The sequence below is a fragment of the Cariama cristata genome, unplaced genomic scaffold (assembly GCF_000690535.1).
Source record: "Cariama cristata isolate BGI_N322 unplaced genomic scaffold, ASM69053v1 scaffold43213, whole genome shotgun sequence".
NCBI classification, from domain to species: Eukaryota; Metazoa; Chordata; class Aves; order Cariamiformes; family Cariamidae; genus Cariama; species Cariama cristata.
Genome location: NW_009607442.1, coordinates 3,770 through 20,781, shown reverse-complemented (window position 1 = coordinate 20,781; position 17,012 = coordinate 3,770). Strand labels below are relative to the sequence as shown.

The 17,012-nt window shown below is 37.4% G+C and overlaps 1 protein-coding gene across 1 annotated transcript; it reads left to right on the top strand.

Moving 5' to 3' along the window:
- Positions 1 to 321: 321 nt before the first annotated feature.
- Positions 322 to 11,844, top strand: POLR3G (polymerase (RNA) III (DNA directed) polypeptide G (32kD)). The gene is given in 7 exon segments (XM_009696707.1): positions 322 to 441; positions 2,457 to 2,586; positions 6,552 to 6,614; positions 7,323 to 7,373; positions 10,226 to 10,296; positions 11,143 to 11,289; positions 11,758 to 11,844. Coding segments are annotated over 7 exon segments (669 nt in total).
- Positions 11,845 to 17,012: the final 5,168 nt, after the last annotated feature.

Sequence of the window (17,012 nt, the reverse complement as noted above, 5' to 3'; positions counted from 1 at the left end):
CATGATTGAACTCAAGTCAGTGCATCTAAAGTTGAGAAGAAAAAAAGTTGAAAATTCCTAGGTTAGGAGGTAATTTCAGGCATGCAGAGGTGGCTAGCAGAAATGAGGGAATGGCATTGATTTTAGGCATGTACCGAATTTATAGTATGTGGAAGAACCCAAGAAGGGCATTAAAAATGGCTTGTTATTCAAAATGATCTTTGGTTTCAAAATTACTGTAACCTTTGTTAGATGTTAATTTTGTAGGTGATATATACATACATTTGAAATATGTAACAAAAAAAAATCTTTAACAATCTGTAATATTTTCAGTAACTCCAAATGGCTGGGTCAGGTAGAGGAAGAGGACGTGCTGCGTTTACCTTCAACATTGAGGCTATTGGCTTTACTAAAGGTGCAGCTCTACCTGATGTCGTGTGTAAGCCTCCACCACCATTTCCTGTAAGTACAGCAAGTATCTTAGAGCACACTCTCTGTTCAGGTAAAGTGTATTCACTCTCAACTTTAGATGAGGTAATGAAATACCTGAACAACCCTAAGCACTTTAGGTCAGTTTTGAAGTATTTAACGTAAATCGTCGTTTTTCTTATTATTACTTCCTGTCCCTTTGCTAACTGTTGTATCCAGTGTTTAACTAGATTCCTTGCAAGATATTCGTTCGTTAAAGTCCTCATCATGATTTGGTTTTCTGGATGTTACAGTAGCAGAAACATTGGATATCTGAATTTGTTTGAAATGAAAGTTACACTAGTCTTTGAAGCTGTTAATGGATTTGCTGATTTTAGAAATTTACTGTAGATGGAAACATAAGACTTTGGGTGATTGTCTTATACCTCAGTAGCTAGCATTTGAACATAATTTGAAAGTAACTGAAAGATATTTTATGTAATTAAGGAAACTAAATTGAGATTTGGTATTTGGGATGTATTTGAAAATTAAAGGGGAAGAAAGAGCATTTTCTGACCGCGTTTTGGCATGCAGGGAAGCTTGGACAATTTTAAGGCGGAAGAGTAGTCTTACAATGTCACAGTTTTATATAAGAGAACTTCCCAGTTATGTCAGGATCCGATCAAGGTGCATGAAATTTCTCTGTCATTTCACACGTTGTGATACAGAGCTTGCAAGTTTGACATACAATTGGTGCTATGCTGAGATTTCTCTGAATAGTTATTTCACCCAAGGTTTTGACTTACTGAACCAGATGTTACATAGCCTCTTAGTCCACCTTTACAATTAAGTTCTGTGATTTCATTGATACGAAGCCATCTCTGACTGTTCCTAATGTGAATGTTGCAGTCTGCTTGATAGCACAAGGAAACGGAATTCTGTGTGAACTACAGCTTCTGCAGTTACAGTCAGCAGTGGTTCAGCCTTGTAGGAGAATTACTAGCTCCAGTATATCTAATCTATACCATGGAGAAGTTAAAGATGCTTTGTTCCTTCTGTGACTAGGATTGATAAAAATTTCAAGAATTAGATTTAATGATTGAGCAGTGACCAAAAGTATATTACAGCTGTTGACTGACTTAAATTGAAATTATTTTAAGCAGTGAATTGTTGCTATTGGATATTTCTAATAGACACATTCTGAGTTCTTTGGAATTTCCTGTAAATGCAATTAGAAACCCAATTAAGGAGCATCAGCTTACCATCAGCAACATCAGTGATTTAAAATGTTGTCCAGCTAGCAAATAGAGCTGGAAACGTAAACTCTTTTCATGATCCAGCTCTGGGACTGTGATAGCGCTTCATGCTTTGCAGCCTACCACTCAGGCATTGATTGTGTACCATCTGTCGTGTGAGAGAAACATCATCCATTCTGTAATTCTGTCTCTCACTCTAGTGTTCTGTATATTTTTAAAACTGTTTTCACTCATTTATCTTTCCCAATTTCAAAATTCATAGTTCAAAAAAAACCAACACCTTAACAATTAATTTAAATTCAACTGACAGAAACTGAATTGTGTGAGGGCCTGTGTGCTACCTGGTTGTATGGCAATACAACCTGTTTCTGTGACGTCAGGAAAAGGGTATCCATGTTATTCAGAGTAATCATACATAATGTTAAAACACTGTATTAGAAGAGCTTAAAGCCAGCGCTGCTCTAGCTGAAGAGAGAAGAAATGGTTTCTGAGTAAGTTAGGCTGGTGTGAAAAACTGCTTTTGGCAATTAAGAGTTTAGCATGACTATGAATGACTATTTCACAATTTTAATACTTTTTTTTTTTGATTTCTTGATACGTTTTTGCAGAAAGATATAGTGACATCATAAAAAGTATAAACTTAGTTGTAAACATAGTTATGCATGTCAGAATGCAATAGAATATACTTGAGAAGTAGCATAATGCATAGTTGCGCTCTGCTGTGATTAACTGTGTTTATTGTAGCTTTTCTTAGTGTTTGTGTATAACTGATGGATATTAAGACCTTATAAATAATAAAAATAATTTGTACAGAGTACAGACAATAAGCCAGTGCCTCTGAAAACAGGAGAAGATGAAGATTACATGTTGGCCTTAAAACAAGATCTTAGAGGAACTATGAAAAAAATGCCATATTTTTTGGCAGTAGAAGAAGATCATGAAGGTTTGTTTGTGTGCTTTTTATTTTTATTTATATCCTCAGTCATTATTATTCCGTGAAGGATGACATAGTGAAATGCATGTGTTGAAGATGTATTTTGTACTGATAATGAGAAATAAAAATTGGCAGCTTAAGATAATAAGGAATTTTTCTGCTTCGACACTTACTGAAGTTGTAGACCACACCCACAAGGACTGTAACTGCAAAGCAGCTACCGTGTGGAGAAAGAGGTATCAAACATCTATTCCATTTGATATACAGTAAGAAACATTTAGATCAACTATATGCAGTCTTTTCAATTATATCCTACCAATGCAAATGAAATAAGCATTTATGTGTGTTAAAGTACCCTAAAAATTTTGCATGGGAGCAAAGAAGTCTGTGGTAAATAGTAGCATTGAAATTCAGCTTCCATTTTAATTGTGTAAAGACATACTTAAAATAATCAATGTTATATTTAAGGTCCTAATTTTTTTCCCCCCTAAGTCCATTCAGGAAGGATGGGTAAGTATAACTGTCAAGTCACCTGAAATACGAAGATTGAGATGATGATAAGCAATTTACTGAGGTTTGCATCAGAACCAGAAGCAGAGCTGGACTAGAAGTCAAAGCTTGGTCTTATTCTACTTGACCTAAGAATGTCTTTTGCTTATATGTAATGAAAAATTAACCGCTTTGGTATTTTATGATAACAGTAAATGCTTTGCTATACTTGACATCCAGTCATACATCATGATACTGTTAAAATCCAAGCTTCCTGGTCAGAAAACTGAGGTAGTGGGAAAGAAGGAGGGGGGAGCAGGCTAGGAAGACTTTAATGTCTGTTTACCTTGCTGTGGAGGTATTGTAAATGTAGCATTCACAGGAGGTTATTACTGTGAGGAGTGCTTCTTTTCATTTGTGATTTTTGGCTAGTTCTGTCATCCTGCTGAGTGCTTGTTCGGAATGGTGTAAATGGCAAGTGCTGTTACAGGAAAATAGGAAATAAAACATATTAGGTAATGCCACATGTCAGACCCTAGGCCCAGTCAGTGCAATAGGTAGTTGCTAAAAAGCTTTATAAAAATGTTTAAGAAATTGAAAGTGGGTAAACACTGGATAATCTTTTCCTTGCTGTCGTGTGCTGATTTTGAATAATGAAAGCTGACTTGAACCCTAAATTGTGAGGTTTAATTTGCACTCCAAAACCATCAAAATATTATCTGACCGTATATTCATGATGTCAGTATGATACAGGTACATAGTCCAATCCCCTCTGAATTTTTGGTAATTTTTGTTCATAATGTAGTGATGAATTCTAGAGGTTTTTGAGACTGTGTGCAATTTTTTTTTTTTTTACTAGGCTTTGAATGTGACACTGATTAACACATTTTATTGATTGTCCACTTGTTCTTGTACTAAAGCACTGTTTAAAATGGAGCAGCACTCTGCAGTGTGAGCAGTGAACACACTGCCAACCAGACGTTGCGGCTCACAAAAGGCAGAATATTTCCTCTGACCTGCAGCTGGAGCCCAGCCGTCACCAGGATGCAGCAGGCAGCTGTAGTGCAGCACAAGCACTGCCCAGGGTGGACTCTGACGGTGTGGCCAGGTAAAACCTTGGTTATGAGGCAAGGAGAACAGATCTGATCTTTGTTTCTAGATCTGTTTATGATGGTAGAAGAATTCCAAATTACTCTTTTATCACTTCTCCTCTTTCATCTTCTGAGTAAACAAATTTAAATCTCTTTGGATTCTCATCTCACTAGAGGCTCACCGCGCTCTTGATCTTTGTCAGGCTTGAAGTTTGCTGTTTCCATGCGAGGCATAAAAAAGGAAATTGCTATGCCTGAGAGCTGGTCAGGGTTATTTCAAAGGAACCAGCCACTTTGTGAGAACGTATTATCTCTCTTTCCCAACTTTGCCACACATGATTGTTCTTACTGTTCACCTCAAAATAGTCTTTGTTTCTGCAGCCTTCTTTCTGAGGCGGAGCGATGTCTCTCTCTTGCTGAGTGTGCTCCTTAGTAGAACTGCCAGCTTTGAGGACTGGTTTTCTACAAAAACTGGCAGTTGCAGGGAAAGCAGGTAGACAGCCATTTGATACACTCAAATAATGCTTCAAATGTTCTCATCACCTCCCCAAGGGTAAATTGGTACTTGTAACTTTTTACTGAACCGTTAGTTGTACAAAAATGCCTCATCTGAGGGGTGGAGTATAATTACATCAGCGGTGGTCTGCAACTTAAAAAGCTTGCTTTCATCTCAGTCACAGTATGCAGTTGTCTCTGGGACTGCATTATGTGGCAGAAGTAGCCTAGCTTTAAGAAACTGCTTTCTTCCCTCAGGGTAGATTATTTTTAACTGATCTTTTCTGTTACCTGGTTTACAGCACTTTGCTCCCCTGTATTTCATCAAAATGTCTAGTAGAACTAAGAGGCAGGAGTGGGACTGTGGGCAGGAAGTTCTTAAATTGGCTTTGCTACAAGAGCAATGGATTGTTTTAAACCCTCAGCACAACATCTGTGAGCCAAATGGTCCTTTGAAGTGTGAGAAGGGAAACATTGTAATTAGTTAGGACATAGCCGTCTATCTTTCTTTCATTATTCAGGTAGTAAATGAAAGCCATGTCTAATACTGCCTGGCAATTTCAATGCATTACTGTGCCATATAGAATAGATTTTCAACATTCATTCAACACTCATTTTGAGTGAGCAGCAGGTGTGTTCTATAGTAAGTTCTCTATTTTCCTCACTTCATAAGCTAAGAATCATTCCTTTTTTTTCCTGTAGGTGTATCTGCTATGACTGGGTGACTGTCACCTTGGCAGTGGTTTGGAATTAATTCATTAACTGTGAGTTGCAAGAGTAAGTCAAATGTATTTTTTTCACTGATGGCATCAGCAATTAGTTCTTCACTGGAGAGCCTCAAGCTGAAACCAAAACTACTAGTTTCTTTCCCTCTCTGTGGTGACAGTTTCCTACAGCACCTGTGAAGGCCACCTACATTAAATACCCCTTGAGGCACTGTCATTTTAATGCCAGCTCCTTGTTGCACAGTTTTAGGTAGGTCTTCTGCTTGGCCTTGTCGTATTTAAGTTTAAAATTAGGGTTCATTTCTGATATCTTCCTTCTCCCTTCCTTTTCTCTGGTGAGTATGTTAGAAATCTTTGACTGCAAAGGTCACAGTCTGTCTTTGTTACCAGTTTTTGTATAATACCCACAAAAATCATCCCTGTTTGGGTAATGACTTAATAGTGCAGTCAGTATCAATAATTTTGCATGAAGTGGATTTCACACTTGGGCATAGTAATTTGGTAAGAAAAAATGCAACTGATTTAAAAATACTGAAGTTTTGATATTGCTTTTGTTATTAGAGATTGTTCAATAAAGTTGTTTTGCAGTATAAATGGATGTACTTACACTGTATAACTACTGTATGGTTTACAATGCATTTCTCAGTTTAGTTCTTGTGCTGGGAAAGAGGTTAAATGGACGAAAATGTGTTGCTGCTGTTCAGGACACGTCTGTTATGCTGCTAAGGTTTGCCATTGCAGAAGTACTTAAAAGTCTTGGGAGATGATCATGGTTGGTCTGAGACACAGCCTTCTGAGACCTGTGAATTCTGGATATTCTTTGGGATTAGCACAGTGGTGATAAATGTCGCTGACTGGTTTTGTGGCAAAGGTTTGATTGTGAAACTGTTGAAGAGTAGAAGAGTCTTGTGTTCATTTGATGTTTCAACGTAGTTTCCCTGACTATATCTGCACTTTATGTTTTCATGCTTTCCGAGGATAGAAGTGTAAATTACAAAAATTGCTCAAAGTAGTGACAGTAAACTGTTTTAAGTGTTTGACAACAGCACAAGAAAGCATTCAGTGTGGGATTAAAAAAATAGACTGTATATTTAGTTACAAGAAAATAAAGGACAGTGTCTGGATTGCCTTTTTGATTAAATGAATTCAGTTCTCTTTGTATCCATCTCTATAGCAATTGAGAGGTACAGTAAAAAGTACCAGGACAGAGAAAAGGAGCATGCAGCATGGACCCCAGGTAATATCTGTGATTATCAAAGGCTAATTCTTTATTAACCTGTGAAATGTTCTGCTCTTTTAAATGTTTGATTCATTATTTTTCAAGCAATAAAAAAGTATGCAAAGCCTTACCAAGTCATGTATTCCTTGTTGAGGGTTAATGCCCTTTGCATGTTTTCAGATCCAGGCAAAGTATTGTTTTGTCCAACAAAAAAAAAAAAAGGAAGGAAAAAACCCCCTGATTTTTTTAATTTACTAAGTTGAAACAACTGATTTGCAGCAGAAGTGCAAGCTGGAGCTCTCACTCTAGATTTCCTTCTTCCTTATTTGCCATGCAGATACCAGTTTTGAACTGGGAGCAAACATCGATGTTACTAAAAATAACCCAGCCTGATGTATCAGTCACAGGTAGCTGGGTTTTACAACATTAAACTTCCACAACCATACCTGTATAGCTTACTACTGTGAACTTAATTATCGAATGAAGCTCATGTGGGCCACTGGAAAGGCTGAACTTTGTCTCTTTGGGGAAGATGCCACTTCGCATTAAGTGGGTGAAATGCCAGTCCTCTCTCCAGTTCCTCAATTTAAATTACAGCTAGAATTCTATAGAACTGTTCTGTGCATGCATGTAAATAGGATCAAGCATAACAGGTGCCCCTGCCATTCCTCGGTGGGTGGCAGCGGGAGGATCATTCATCTATAGATAAAGCTATTTTCTATACAGATTGGAGAAGACTCCCAAGAGAGATGAAGCCAAAGAAGACGACCAAAAAAGGTATATATTTTTGAAAAGCATTTAGTATATACCAGTTGAGTGATAGAAGACATACTGGAGCTGTTTAGGGAAAAAAAAAAAGGTAGAAATGTTAATTAGTCTGAATAATCAGGGCTTTTGGCAGATTTTTTTCTAAATAATTTACTGGTCTGCCTGTCTTTTGTGGTTTTTGCTTTGCTTCTGTAGGTTGTTTTAACTTACTGGAATAGATTTATCTTCCTTTCCTGCCTTTCATATTGATGTACCATGTTAACGTATCAGATATGTAACAGTGACAGATTTAAAAAAAACACAAAACTTTTTGTTTTGAAAGTGTGTTATCTTTAGTCAACACTCAACCTTCTTCTATTCAATGAATAGCTGGCTGTTCAGATTTCCTTTATATTTTGGGTTTCTCAATTACCTTGTTTATGATTTGGTTGACTTTTGCACTTTTTTAAGCCTTTTATATGTGATTTAATGCAGGTTATTTTCTATTTTCCCTGGTTTTACTTTTTTTGTTTATTTTCAGCTTTCTTCTGCAGAATTGTGAACCAGATCCTTCAACAGCAGTTGGAGCTGGTATTGGTTGTTCTTACAGGAAAAAACTTTTCTATTACACAGCATCATACGTGTATTTGTTTTTCAAAGTGTTCTCTAGTATGCATGACTGTATTTTAAGTTCTCTGTAGAAGTCTGTTGCTCTGTTGATGTGAAATAACACTTGGCCTCCTGTATCTAGCTGTCTGTTATATATAATTGTTTACTTTCTTGTTCTCTTTGTCCAAGTCCTTCATGTGTCATTTTTCAGTTCAAGGATAAAATAGAAAAGGGAATGTGCAGTAGTCATGGAGACTGGCTCAGCTGGAAGCTTTGTTCCTTTTAGGAGTGTCATTGAGAAGTGTGGCACTAAAGGTAGACTGCAAGATTCAACTGAAAATTAAATACTTATTTGCAAGATCTCAAAAGATTAAACGAGTACATATCTAGTTGTTCTTTTTCACAAGAAATTGCATTGGCTTTTAAAAGCCTATATGCAGTAATTAGCTCCAAGATCCAATGAAATCATAAATGCTGATTTATTGTTCCTTGTTACGATAACGTTGTGATTATTATACACAGAGAGAATCAGTGCTCACTGTGGGAGATTTTTCCTCTTCCTTTTGTGCTAGTTTCTGTATTTGCTCTTAAAAGTGCATATTCTTACGCAGTTGTGATGGCAAAGTCAGCTGACCATCAGAATGTAATTGGATTAAAAAAATAGATTCCTCTAAAAGCAAAAATAATGTGGTTTTAGTTTTTTTGGGGAATCCTGATGATACACAGGCCATACGAAAGTCATATGACTCAGGAGATTTGTAAATAGCTGATCAGTGACACATTAGCCCTTCTGGTATTTATCTTTGTTGTATTATGAGGACAGCCATCTTTGGTGACGCTTTATAACTGAGTGGAACAAAGGTGAGGGAATCAAGAGAATCTGCACAGCAATTCAAACAAGCTTCCTACCATTCTACCTCTGTAGATTACAGGAGTGGTTTTGAGATGACTACGGAGTTACATTACAGGGACGGCTTCATTTTTACACACCTCCCCCTCCCCCTTTCTGCTTTCCCTGAATGTGTTAACCTAAGAGCTGAACACCTGCCTTCTTAGTGACAAAACCTTGGGTAGAATTCGGCATCTCTCCCACACTTACCCTGGGCTGTGGACCACAGTATCCTATATACCAGCAACACCTGCCAAAATAAAAAGCATTGACTGGGTTCAGCTCTTGTAGGCCAGCTATATGCATATGTATATAGCAATTGGAGGTATGCATTTAAGACCAAATACTGCAAGAACAGGTATTTGGAAAGATTAGATTGTATTCCATTGCACTTCTCAGCTATGTGGATGTAAGGAGCTATTTTGCTTGAAGTTCTGCTAACGGTGGGTCAGTGTCTCTAATTTTATGATAAGCTCCAGAGAGCATTTTTCCAGCATTTAAGGAAAGATCTTGCATGTCTCTTTTCATTTCCAGGCTGTTTGTTCGATATGCATTGTCTCTAAAAGCCTGCAGGGGTTTGTGCAGAGATGATAATTTTGAATTGCACTTTCCACTTGTTTTTCTTAAAAGCCTACTTCATTCTGGATGTGTTTGCTTTGACACCGTTCATATGTTATTACAGAGCAGCTTGACTCCCCTCCGCTCTGTGCAGTGCTTTTGTCACATAATCCTTTCGTAGGCAAAACACTCAAATGACCTGAATGTTATTTAAGACAAATGCTTTTGACGGCTCTTAGTGTTCTGCTTGGATTGTAGGGATGAACTTGATAAAGATTAGGTTCGTGAATCAAGGCACTAGGTGGAGATACGCAGTAGACTCATTAGATGAGAGCCAGCTGTGGTCCAAAAGCCATCTAGCTGCAGTAACCATGCCTGCTGTGTTGGAGCTAACAAACATCTGCCTTTTTTTACCTACCTGAAGCACTCAGCTGTCCTTAATGTGTTGCATAAATCAGTAACATTAATGAGTTTTTATCTTTTCAAGATGATGAACAATAACAATTGAGATTTTGTTCTAGTTTCTTAACATATTGCAAGTATGTAGGTGAAAAGTATCTTGTGAAGCTGAACGTCATACTTTGGCCAAACCTTTGGTCAACTATGCGTTCACAGTGAATGTCATACTGGCCCTATAGGCATCACTTACATAAATTGGACATTTACACTTCCATGAATGATGTAGCTCAAAGTCTAAGGTAATTTTAATACAGATGGTATGGGATTTCCATGGCATACTCAAGACCTAAGCTGTTAAGAGCAAGTAAAACAGGAGAATTTGTGTTCTTCCATATTAAAGAAATAATAGTGATGTATTTTATTTCAGCAGGTGCAAAACCAAAAAAGGCAAAAAGCTCTGAGCCTAAAAGTAATCTGGATGTGTTGAAAAAAATTGAGGTAAGATGTGCATACTCTTTCTAAATGGTACAACAGAAATTGATGAAGGAGAATAAAACCTGTAGAATGTTTTTTTGGTACAAATGCAGAGCAGCCCTTTTCTGGTCTTGTCTTCTTACTCTGATAGACAACTGTTCTGCAGTGTCATAGCACAAGGCATAGGATAAGGATAGAGCCTGGCTGTGGAGAAAGAATTTTGTTTGCTCTTGTTTGATGCTGAAAAAAATGACCAGCTGTTCTTCACTGGGTAGCGATGCAGCCTAATTGTGAACAGCAGAGCTACTCTTAGAGCTTATTGAAGGAGGAATTGGTGCCCGAGCTTTTGAATCTATCGATGTTTTTGCCAGTCTGCCAATGTTGGAAATTAAATAATGAGGGAAGAAACATACAGAAAGAGAAACTTAGGAGGAAAGTGACCTCAGTTTTGGAGGCAACTATCCACCATGTGGGAATGGGAAGCTTAAAGGTGTAACAGCCTTGTGTTTTTTTCTCCTGGTGATCCATCGGTTGTTTGGTGCAGATGCCTTATTATATACAGTAGGTGGTGTTGCTTTATCAAGTATGATATGGCCTTCTACTGTCAGTTATTCTAACAGTGGATGGTAAAGGGAAATCATCTCAATTTATTACACAAGACATACTTTTTTAGACTTCAAGTCCGATGGCTAATGCTTGACAAAGTAAGTCCTTACGAAGTTGTCATGTTTCACATCATGTTTTTTTAAATATTCACCAAAAACATTTGCACAGCATTGTTACGCTAGTTGTCTTGCTGTTAACTGCAGCATAAGATTTTGGTAGTGTGGAGGATATGCTCTTGCTCCAAGATGGAACTACCTTGTAAAGGAGATTGCCTTGTGACAGGAGTTAGAAAAGAAGGATGATGAAGAAGAAAAATCTGAAGATGAGAAAGAGAAAGCAAAAGACAAAGAAGGTGAAGATGATGAAGAAGCAGAAGAACCAGAGGAATATGATGAAGAGGAACATGAAGAGGTATAACGTTAGTTTTCCCATTTACACAAAGTCAGGTCCCAGTCATTGAGTAGTGTGTTGGCTGTCAGCCAAAGAAATGTCCCTAGCTTCTCTGATGCAGAGGGAGAGTTGTAGTCAGAGGTGTTTCTACATTAGTTTTCTCTGTTGCACTACATTGCGTTGTAGTTAATATAAGCGAGTGTTTTAGATTTGTTACTCCCAAAGAGCTCTGAAAAAAGGTGTTGCATGCAGGAACATGTCCTGCCACAATCAATACATATATCACTAAACCAGTGATGCCTCTTCTTTCATAGATATCAGAACTTTGTTACAATATTTTCCTTTTTCTTTCCCAAGAAATATCAGAAGAAAAAAATTCCTATTACTGTTTCAAAACATGGGTGCTCAAGTGCAGTTAAAAGCATGTTTCATTCATAAATTGTCTCCTCCACATATACAGTAATAGCTGTTTTTTTTCCATTTGTTTAGGAAAATGACTACATTTCTTCATATTTTGAAGATGGAGATGACTTTGGTGCTGGCAGTGATGACAATATGGATGAAGCAACATATTAGCTATTGTTGTTAGGTGGTACACTGCTGAAGCCTTGTACTACTTGAAGTAGAATTCTGGAGGCAGGCCAAGTATCAACAGAACTAATGCTTTAGCTCTGTTCGTTTTAAGTATACTCTCCAAAAGCACGTTGGACAATTCTTTTTAATTGTACTAGGCTGTAAAACAGGATATGGGATCTTTTGTCTTGTTCTTTTGCCAAATGTTTTGCAGACATGCGCCTTTTAAAGGTTCTTTGGAATGCCTACTGATGGAGTAAGCTATAAGCCATTGTATTGCCTCCGCACAGAAAAAGAATGTATGCATTTTAATCAAAATTGTGCCTAAGCATTTGCACTAGTCAGTTCTATGCTTCAGCAGTCAAATCTTGAAAACAATAGTGAAATTCTTGATGACTGCAGCAAAAAAGAGATACGGCCTTTATGGACATAAGCTGCTTGTGTTTGGCAGCTGACTTCTCTGGAAGAGTTTATGTAACTTCTGAATTCAGGTGACTGAAAATCATTGACGACTAAGCACTTTAATATAAACAGACTTGAAAGGACCTTAGTAATATAGACAAACAACATAATGAGAGTATTTTGAAGAAATATTATTCTAGTTAAAAGAACTCATTATTTTTTAGTATGTTGGTAAAAAGGGACTATAATGTTTAACAATGCGTTACATCACATTTACGAATCAGCATAAGTAATATTTAAGGATAATTTCATTTAGAAAGCATGTATGGCAGAATTTAAGATTGAGAAATTATGGAATCTTGGTTTTCACCGGTGGCATACAGATCAGTGGCAAGAATGTCAGTCCTTTGCCTCAGTTTCTCCACCTCTTAAGGTGGTACTTTCTTACCTCAGCTGTTAAGTGAGATGGCAGATGATAGCTTACTACATAATTGTTAACGCATTTTTTTGTTCTATGGGAAAGTAAACAAGACAGATACTTAACTGACAGCAAATCAATAAAAAAAACCCCAAAATGTAGGAAAAGAATGTGGTGAAGTATTTTGATGCATGAGGTTTTAATTAGGAAAACCAGACAAGAATGCCAAGAATAGCAAAACCAGAATGTTTGGAAACATCAATTTTATTTAAGAACTGACAGCTGAAGTGTAGAAAACTTATTCCTGAGATTAGATACTTGAAGAACACAGTGACAGAGCATTCTCTGTGTCCTGTTGTCCTTCGACGGTACAAAATATTATTGATCAGTGTTACTACTATTGATATGGGTTGTTGGTTTTATTAGTTGGTTTGGTTTTTTTTTTACTTTCTTAACACATTGTTCTGATAACTAGTGCTGTTATCAGGTCTAATGAAAGAACACTTTTAAAACAAAACCAGTTATTTTATCAGCAAAGGAAACTACAGAAGTTTTCCTTGCAAGTTCGGCATTCTGTCAAGGATTACTTTACCTCACTGGTGACTGCAAAACAGTACTGCATTATTCTATGAACTTCTGTATGCAATAAGAATTTGTTCCTTAAGGCGTAGCTTTCAGGCCTTCTGATAAAATACACATCAGCTGTAAAGGAAATGAAACTAAAATGCTATGCAGGTCCTACCGCAGAGGAATACCAATTCTATTTTGAAGTGTTCATACCTGTATAAATAATGTTTAATAAACATTCTGCTGCATTGCATAGGACACGTATTCTCTCTGTTCATTTTCGTTTAACATCACACACACCAGCAGCTGTTTCTTGAAGAGGTGCATGTGTTTCTTGCATGTGATATACAAGAGAGAAACAGAAGATGTTATGAATGACGTAAGCATGCTGAAAATTAAATCTCCTTGCCTGAAGTATAACTAGTATTATCTTCTACTAGTTGTTCCCCGCTACGCAAGGTTAACAGTGAGACTCCCTGCCTCTCACACAAGGAATGCAAATAGATGGCTTTTGCCAGAGACAGAACTAGAGAATTAACGCTGGAAAAGCATTACTGCACTAGCTACAATTGGGTCACAAGCTGTGCCTTGCCTGAACAGGCACCATACCTTATTTTGTAGCAGACGTTAATTATTAAGGACCAATGACTTTCTTCCTTCATCATACCGCTAATGGGAGAGAGAACTGCCTCCCTGCTGTACCGTTGAGAAACAGTACTCTGGCAGAAATCAGGTCTTTTGGAGACCTTTGAAAAGGTGAACTATGATCAACTCTGTCCTCCAGAGGGAACCACAAAGTCTTACGATGGACCCTCTAGGACTAGTTTAACAATGGCAAATAAGGCCGATGCTTATGAACACGCCGAGTTCTGCAATGGTATAGCTCTGTGCCAAGGCACTTCTGAAATTAAATGAGGCTGTGCTGTTCCTCAGGTGTAACGCAGCTGTTCTTGTAAGCTGATTTTCCGATTGCTTAAAATTTATTGCAGGACCATCATGCTGATAAAACTTAGACGGTTCTTTGGGTCTTGGCAAACTTGGCGTATTTCAAATCCTATCTTAATAGGAGAGCAGAAGAACTTTGCTACTTCATACAAGGAGGCATGGCTTTCAGTGTGTAGGGAGATCACTATCCAAGAACTTCACTGATCCCTACCTTGGTTTTTCATGCCTATTTCATAATCTTTGTATTACCAAACTAAGAAGTTCTCAGAAGTCTATGCAGGAAAGTTCCAAGTTCTGTAAGGCATGCAGAAGTAACCATTAAGGCTCCAGGTACGGTGTGCTAGATATGAATGCTATATGCAGCTAGTGCCAACAAAATACTTGTTGGCCAAGGATTTTTGTTCTAGATCATACATAAAAACTAGCCAAAACAAATACAAGTAGTGGCCTCCTGTAATAAAACCTGCAAAGTACACAGAGCTAAGAATACATTATATGCACCACTTTCTTCGCAGTCTAAAATAAAATCTTAATTTTTACCTGTATGACTTACATTCCTCTAAAAGCAGAGGAGCAGAAGTATTTAAAATAAGACTTGCATCCTCATTCAGGATTATTTTACAAAGTTATATTTTCAGCCTTTATAAAATAGTTATACAAAGACTATTTGTGACAACATAATCCAAAACATAGCAGATTTAAAGCATTTACACTTTACACAATCCAACAGTGCAATATGCACTTAAATTTAAAACCAACTTCCTGATCAACAATATGTTGTAATTAATCTAAAACACGATTTACCACTCAGTTCTTTAGTTGGGGTTTTTTGTTTTTTTGTTTTTTTTTTTTTTTTAAACACGTCAGTTTCTAAAAGACTAACTTTACAGATTTTAACTTAAATCAGATTTAAGTTCCATACAGAATAGTTACCCTGTTGTGATGATGCACTGCCAGTTTGGAAAAAATGGTAAAGATCCCTGTATCCTGCAGAAAGCCAAGCCTGCTGATGCTTGCAGGTTACCAGTACCAGGAATCCTACAGTCTTGGAAAGAGACCTACTGTATCTTCTAATAAAGTTAATTCTTTAAATTAAAAACATGCTACATAATAACATAGTGAAACCATGCTAGGCTCTGGGTTAGAGTATGATACAGTCCAATAAAATAGCGCTCTCTTTGTTTTTCTAATGACTGCTTATCCTAAGGTAACTAAAAGTCCATCACACTTAACTGGGTGACAGTAAACAACAGGCTTTCTGACACTGTAAAAGCCCAAATCCTGAGATACGCTGGAGAACTACTCAGCTGTACCGCCACAGGACTAACAGCAACAGTTAACAACCGATCTCTGCTCGTACGTCAACAGGATAGAGACCTTCCCGACCGCATCAAACCACAACTGAAGTTAAGCTCACTTCTATACCGATGGCAATTTAATACCCATCAGTTCAGATACGTGCAGTAAATTAAGCTTATGTTGCATCATCATGATAGTTAATTTCATGTTCTTTGACAATTTTGTAAGAAATGGAAGGATAAAATATTAAAAAAGTCGAGGTTTCAGAAACGGAATGAAGAGGAAAGAAGCAAACCAGCAAATGAGCTTGCAGCAAAAAACTGACACATTATGTACCACGTTTCAGTCCTACATTGAAAACATCTGTCTTCATGTGCCAAAGCCCTGCCGTGTGGACTAGAGCAAGTCATCTTTTAAAGTTTTAGCCACAGAAGCTGTATCACCTTAGCCACCATAAATTATTTCGCAATGCACTTTTTCATACAGCGTTACCCAGAACTGGTACTTCAGGTTTCATGCTTATGTTGTTGGCATATTCTTTTCATGGAAAGAACTATTATTTTAAAAGATCTTTGAAAAGAAGTGTTAGGTGAAACATGAAGTTCATGCCTGTTTGCAATCCCTCTTGTAGTGTGGAAACTATGAGTAGTCTCGCTATCTCCACAGATAGTACTTTGATCGAAGGGTTCAAGAGCCACTAATCATAGTTCACGTATCCAACTGTACAGCATTTCCCTTCAAGCTTTGGCCTGCCTCAGTTTCCCTGGAATACCTTACAAGTTATCCAATCCACATTCATACACTTGTCATGCCACTGAAGAATATTTTCCCCACTTTGTGGGGCAACAGATCCCCAAGAATAGATGGGGCATGAGTCTTTACTTTCAAAATTTACGTTGTAAAGCACTTTGGAGTACCTCCAAGAGTTTGGAAACATTCACTTTATCAGATATTTTTATACCGTATATACTTAGTCAAGACACTCAGAGGAAAGCTTATAATAGTAGTTTAAAGGATAATGATTATTTTTCCATTTCTCTCTTTGTAAGTCCTATTCAAGTCAGTTATCTTGGGCTTTGGTAACAAACAGTACTTTGAACAAGGCAAATATAACAAAAAAAATTATAGGCAGCATCTCAGTTTTTATTTAAAAAATATTCTTGAGTACACAAGTACCTCCTTCTTTCTGTAGCAAGAGTCCAGGGGTTTTTTTGTTTATCTTGTAGCATTTTCAGGTAGGGCAGAAAAGAGGGGAAAACCAAGGTTGTTCACAAAACCTCAAGGGAAACATTCAGGAACAGAGTGGTTGATAAAAACACTACTATGCCAAGAGCAAGTCTGAAGGTGCAACTGATTCCTTCTGCTGCAATTTAAGTTTCTTGCTAGCATCCATTAAATCTCACCTGAAGTTTTCTAGGAGATTTCCAGAAAAAGTTACTGTTTGAGGTTCATGGGCACAAAGCCATTACCATACTCAGTATTCACATGACTGCTGCCTGAAGAATCAGTTGGTCCCGAACTGAGATTAACTGGGGGGGCG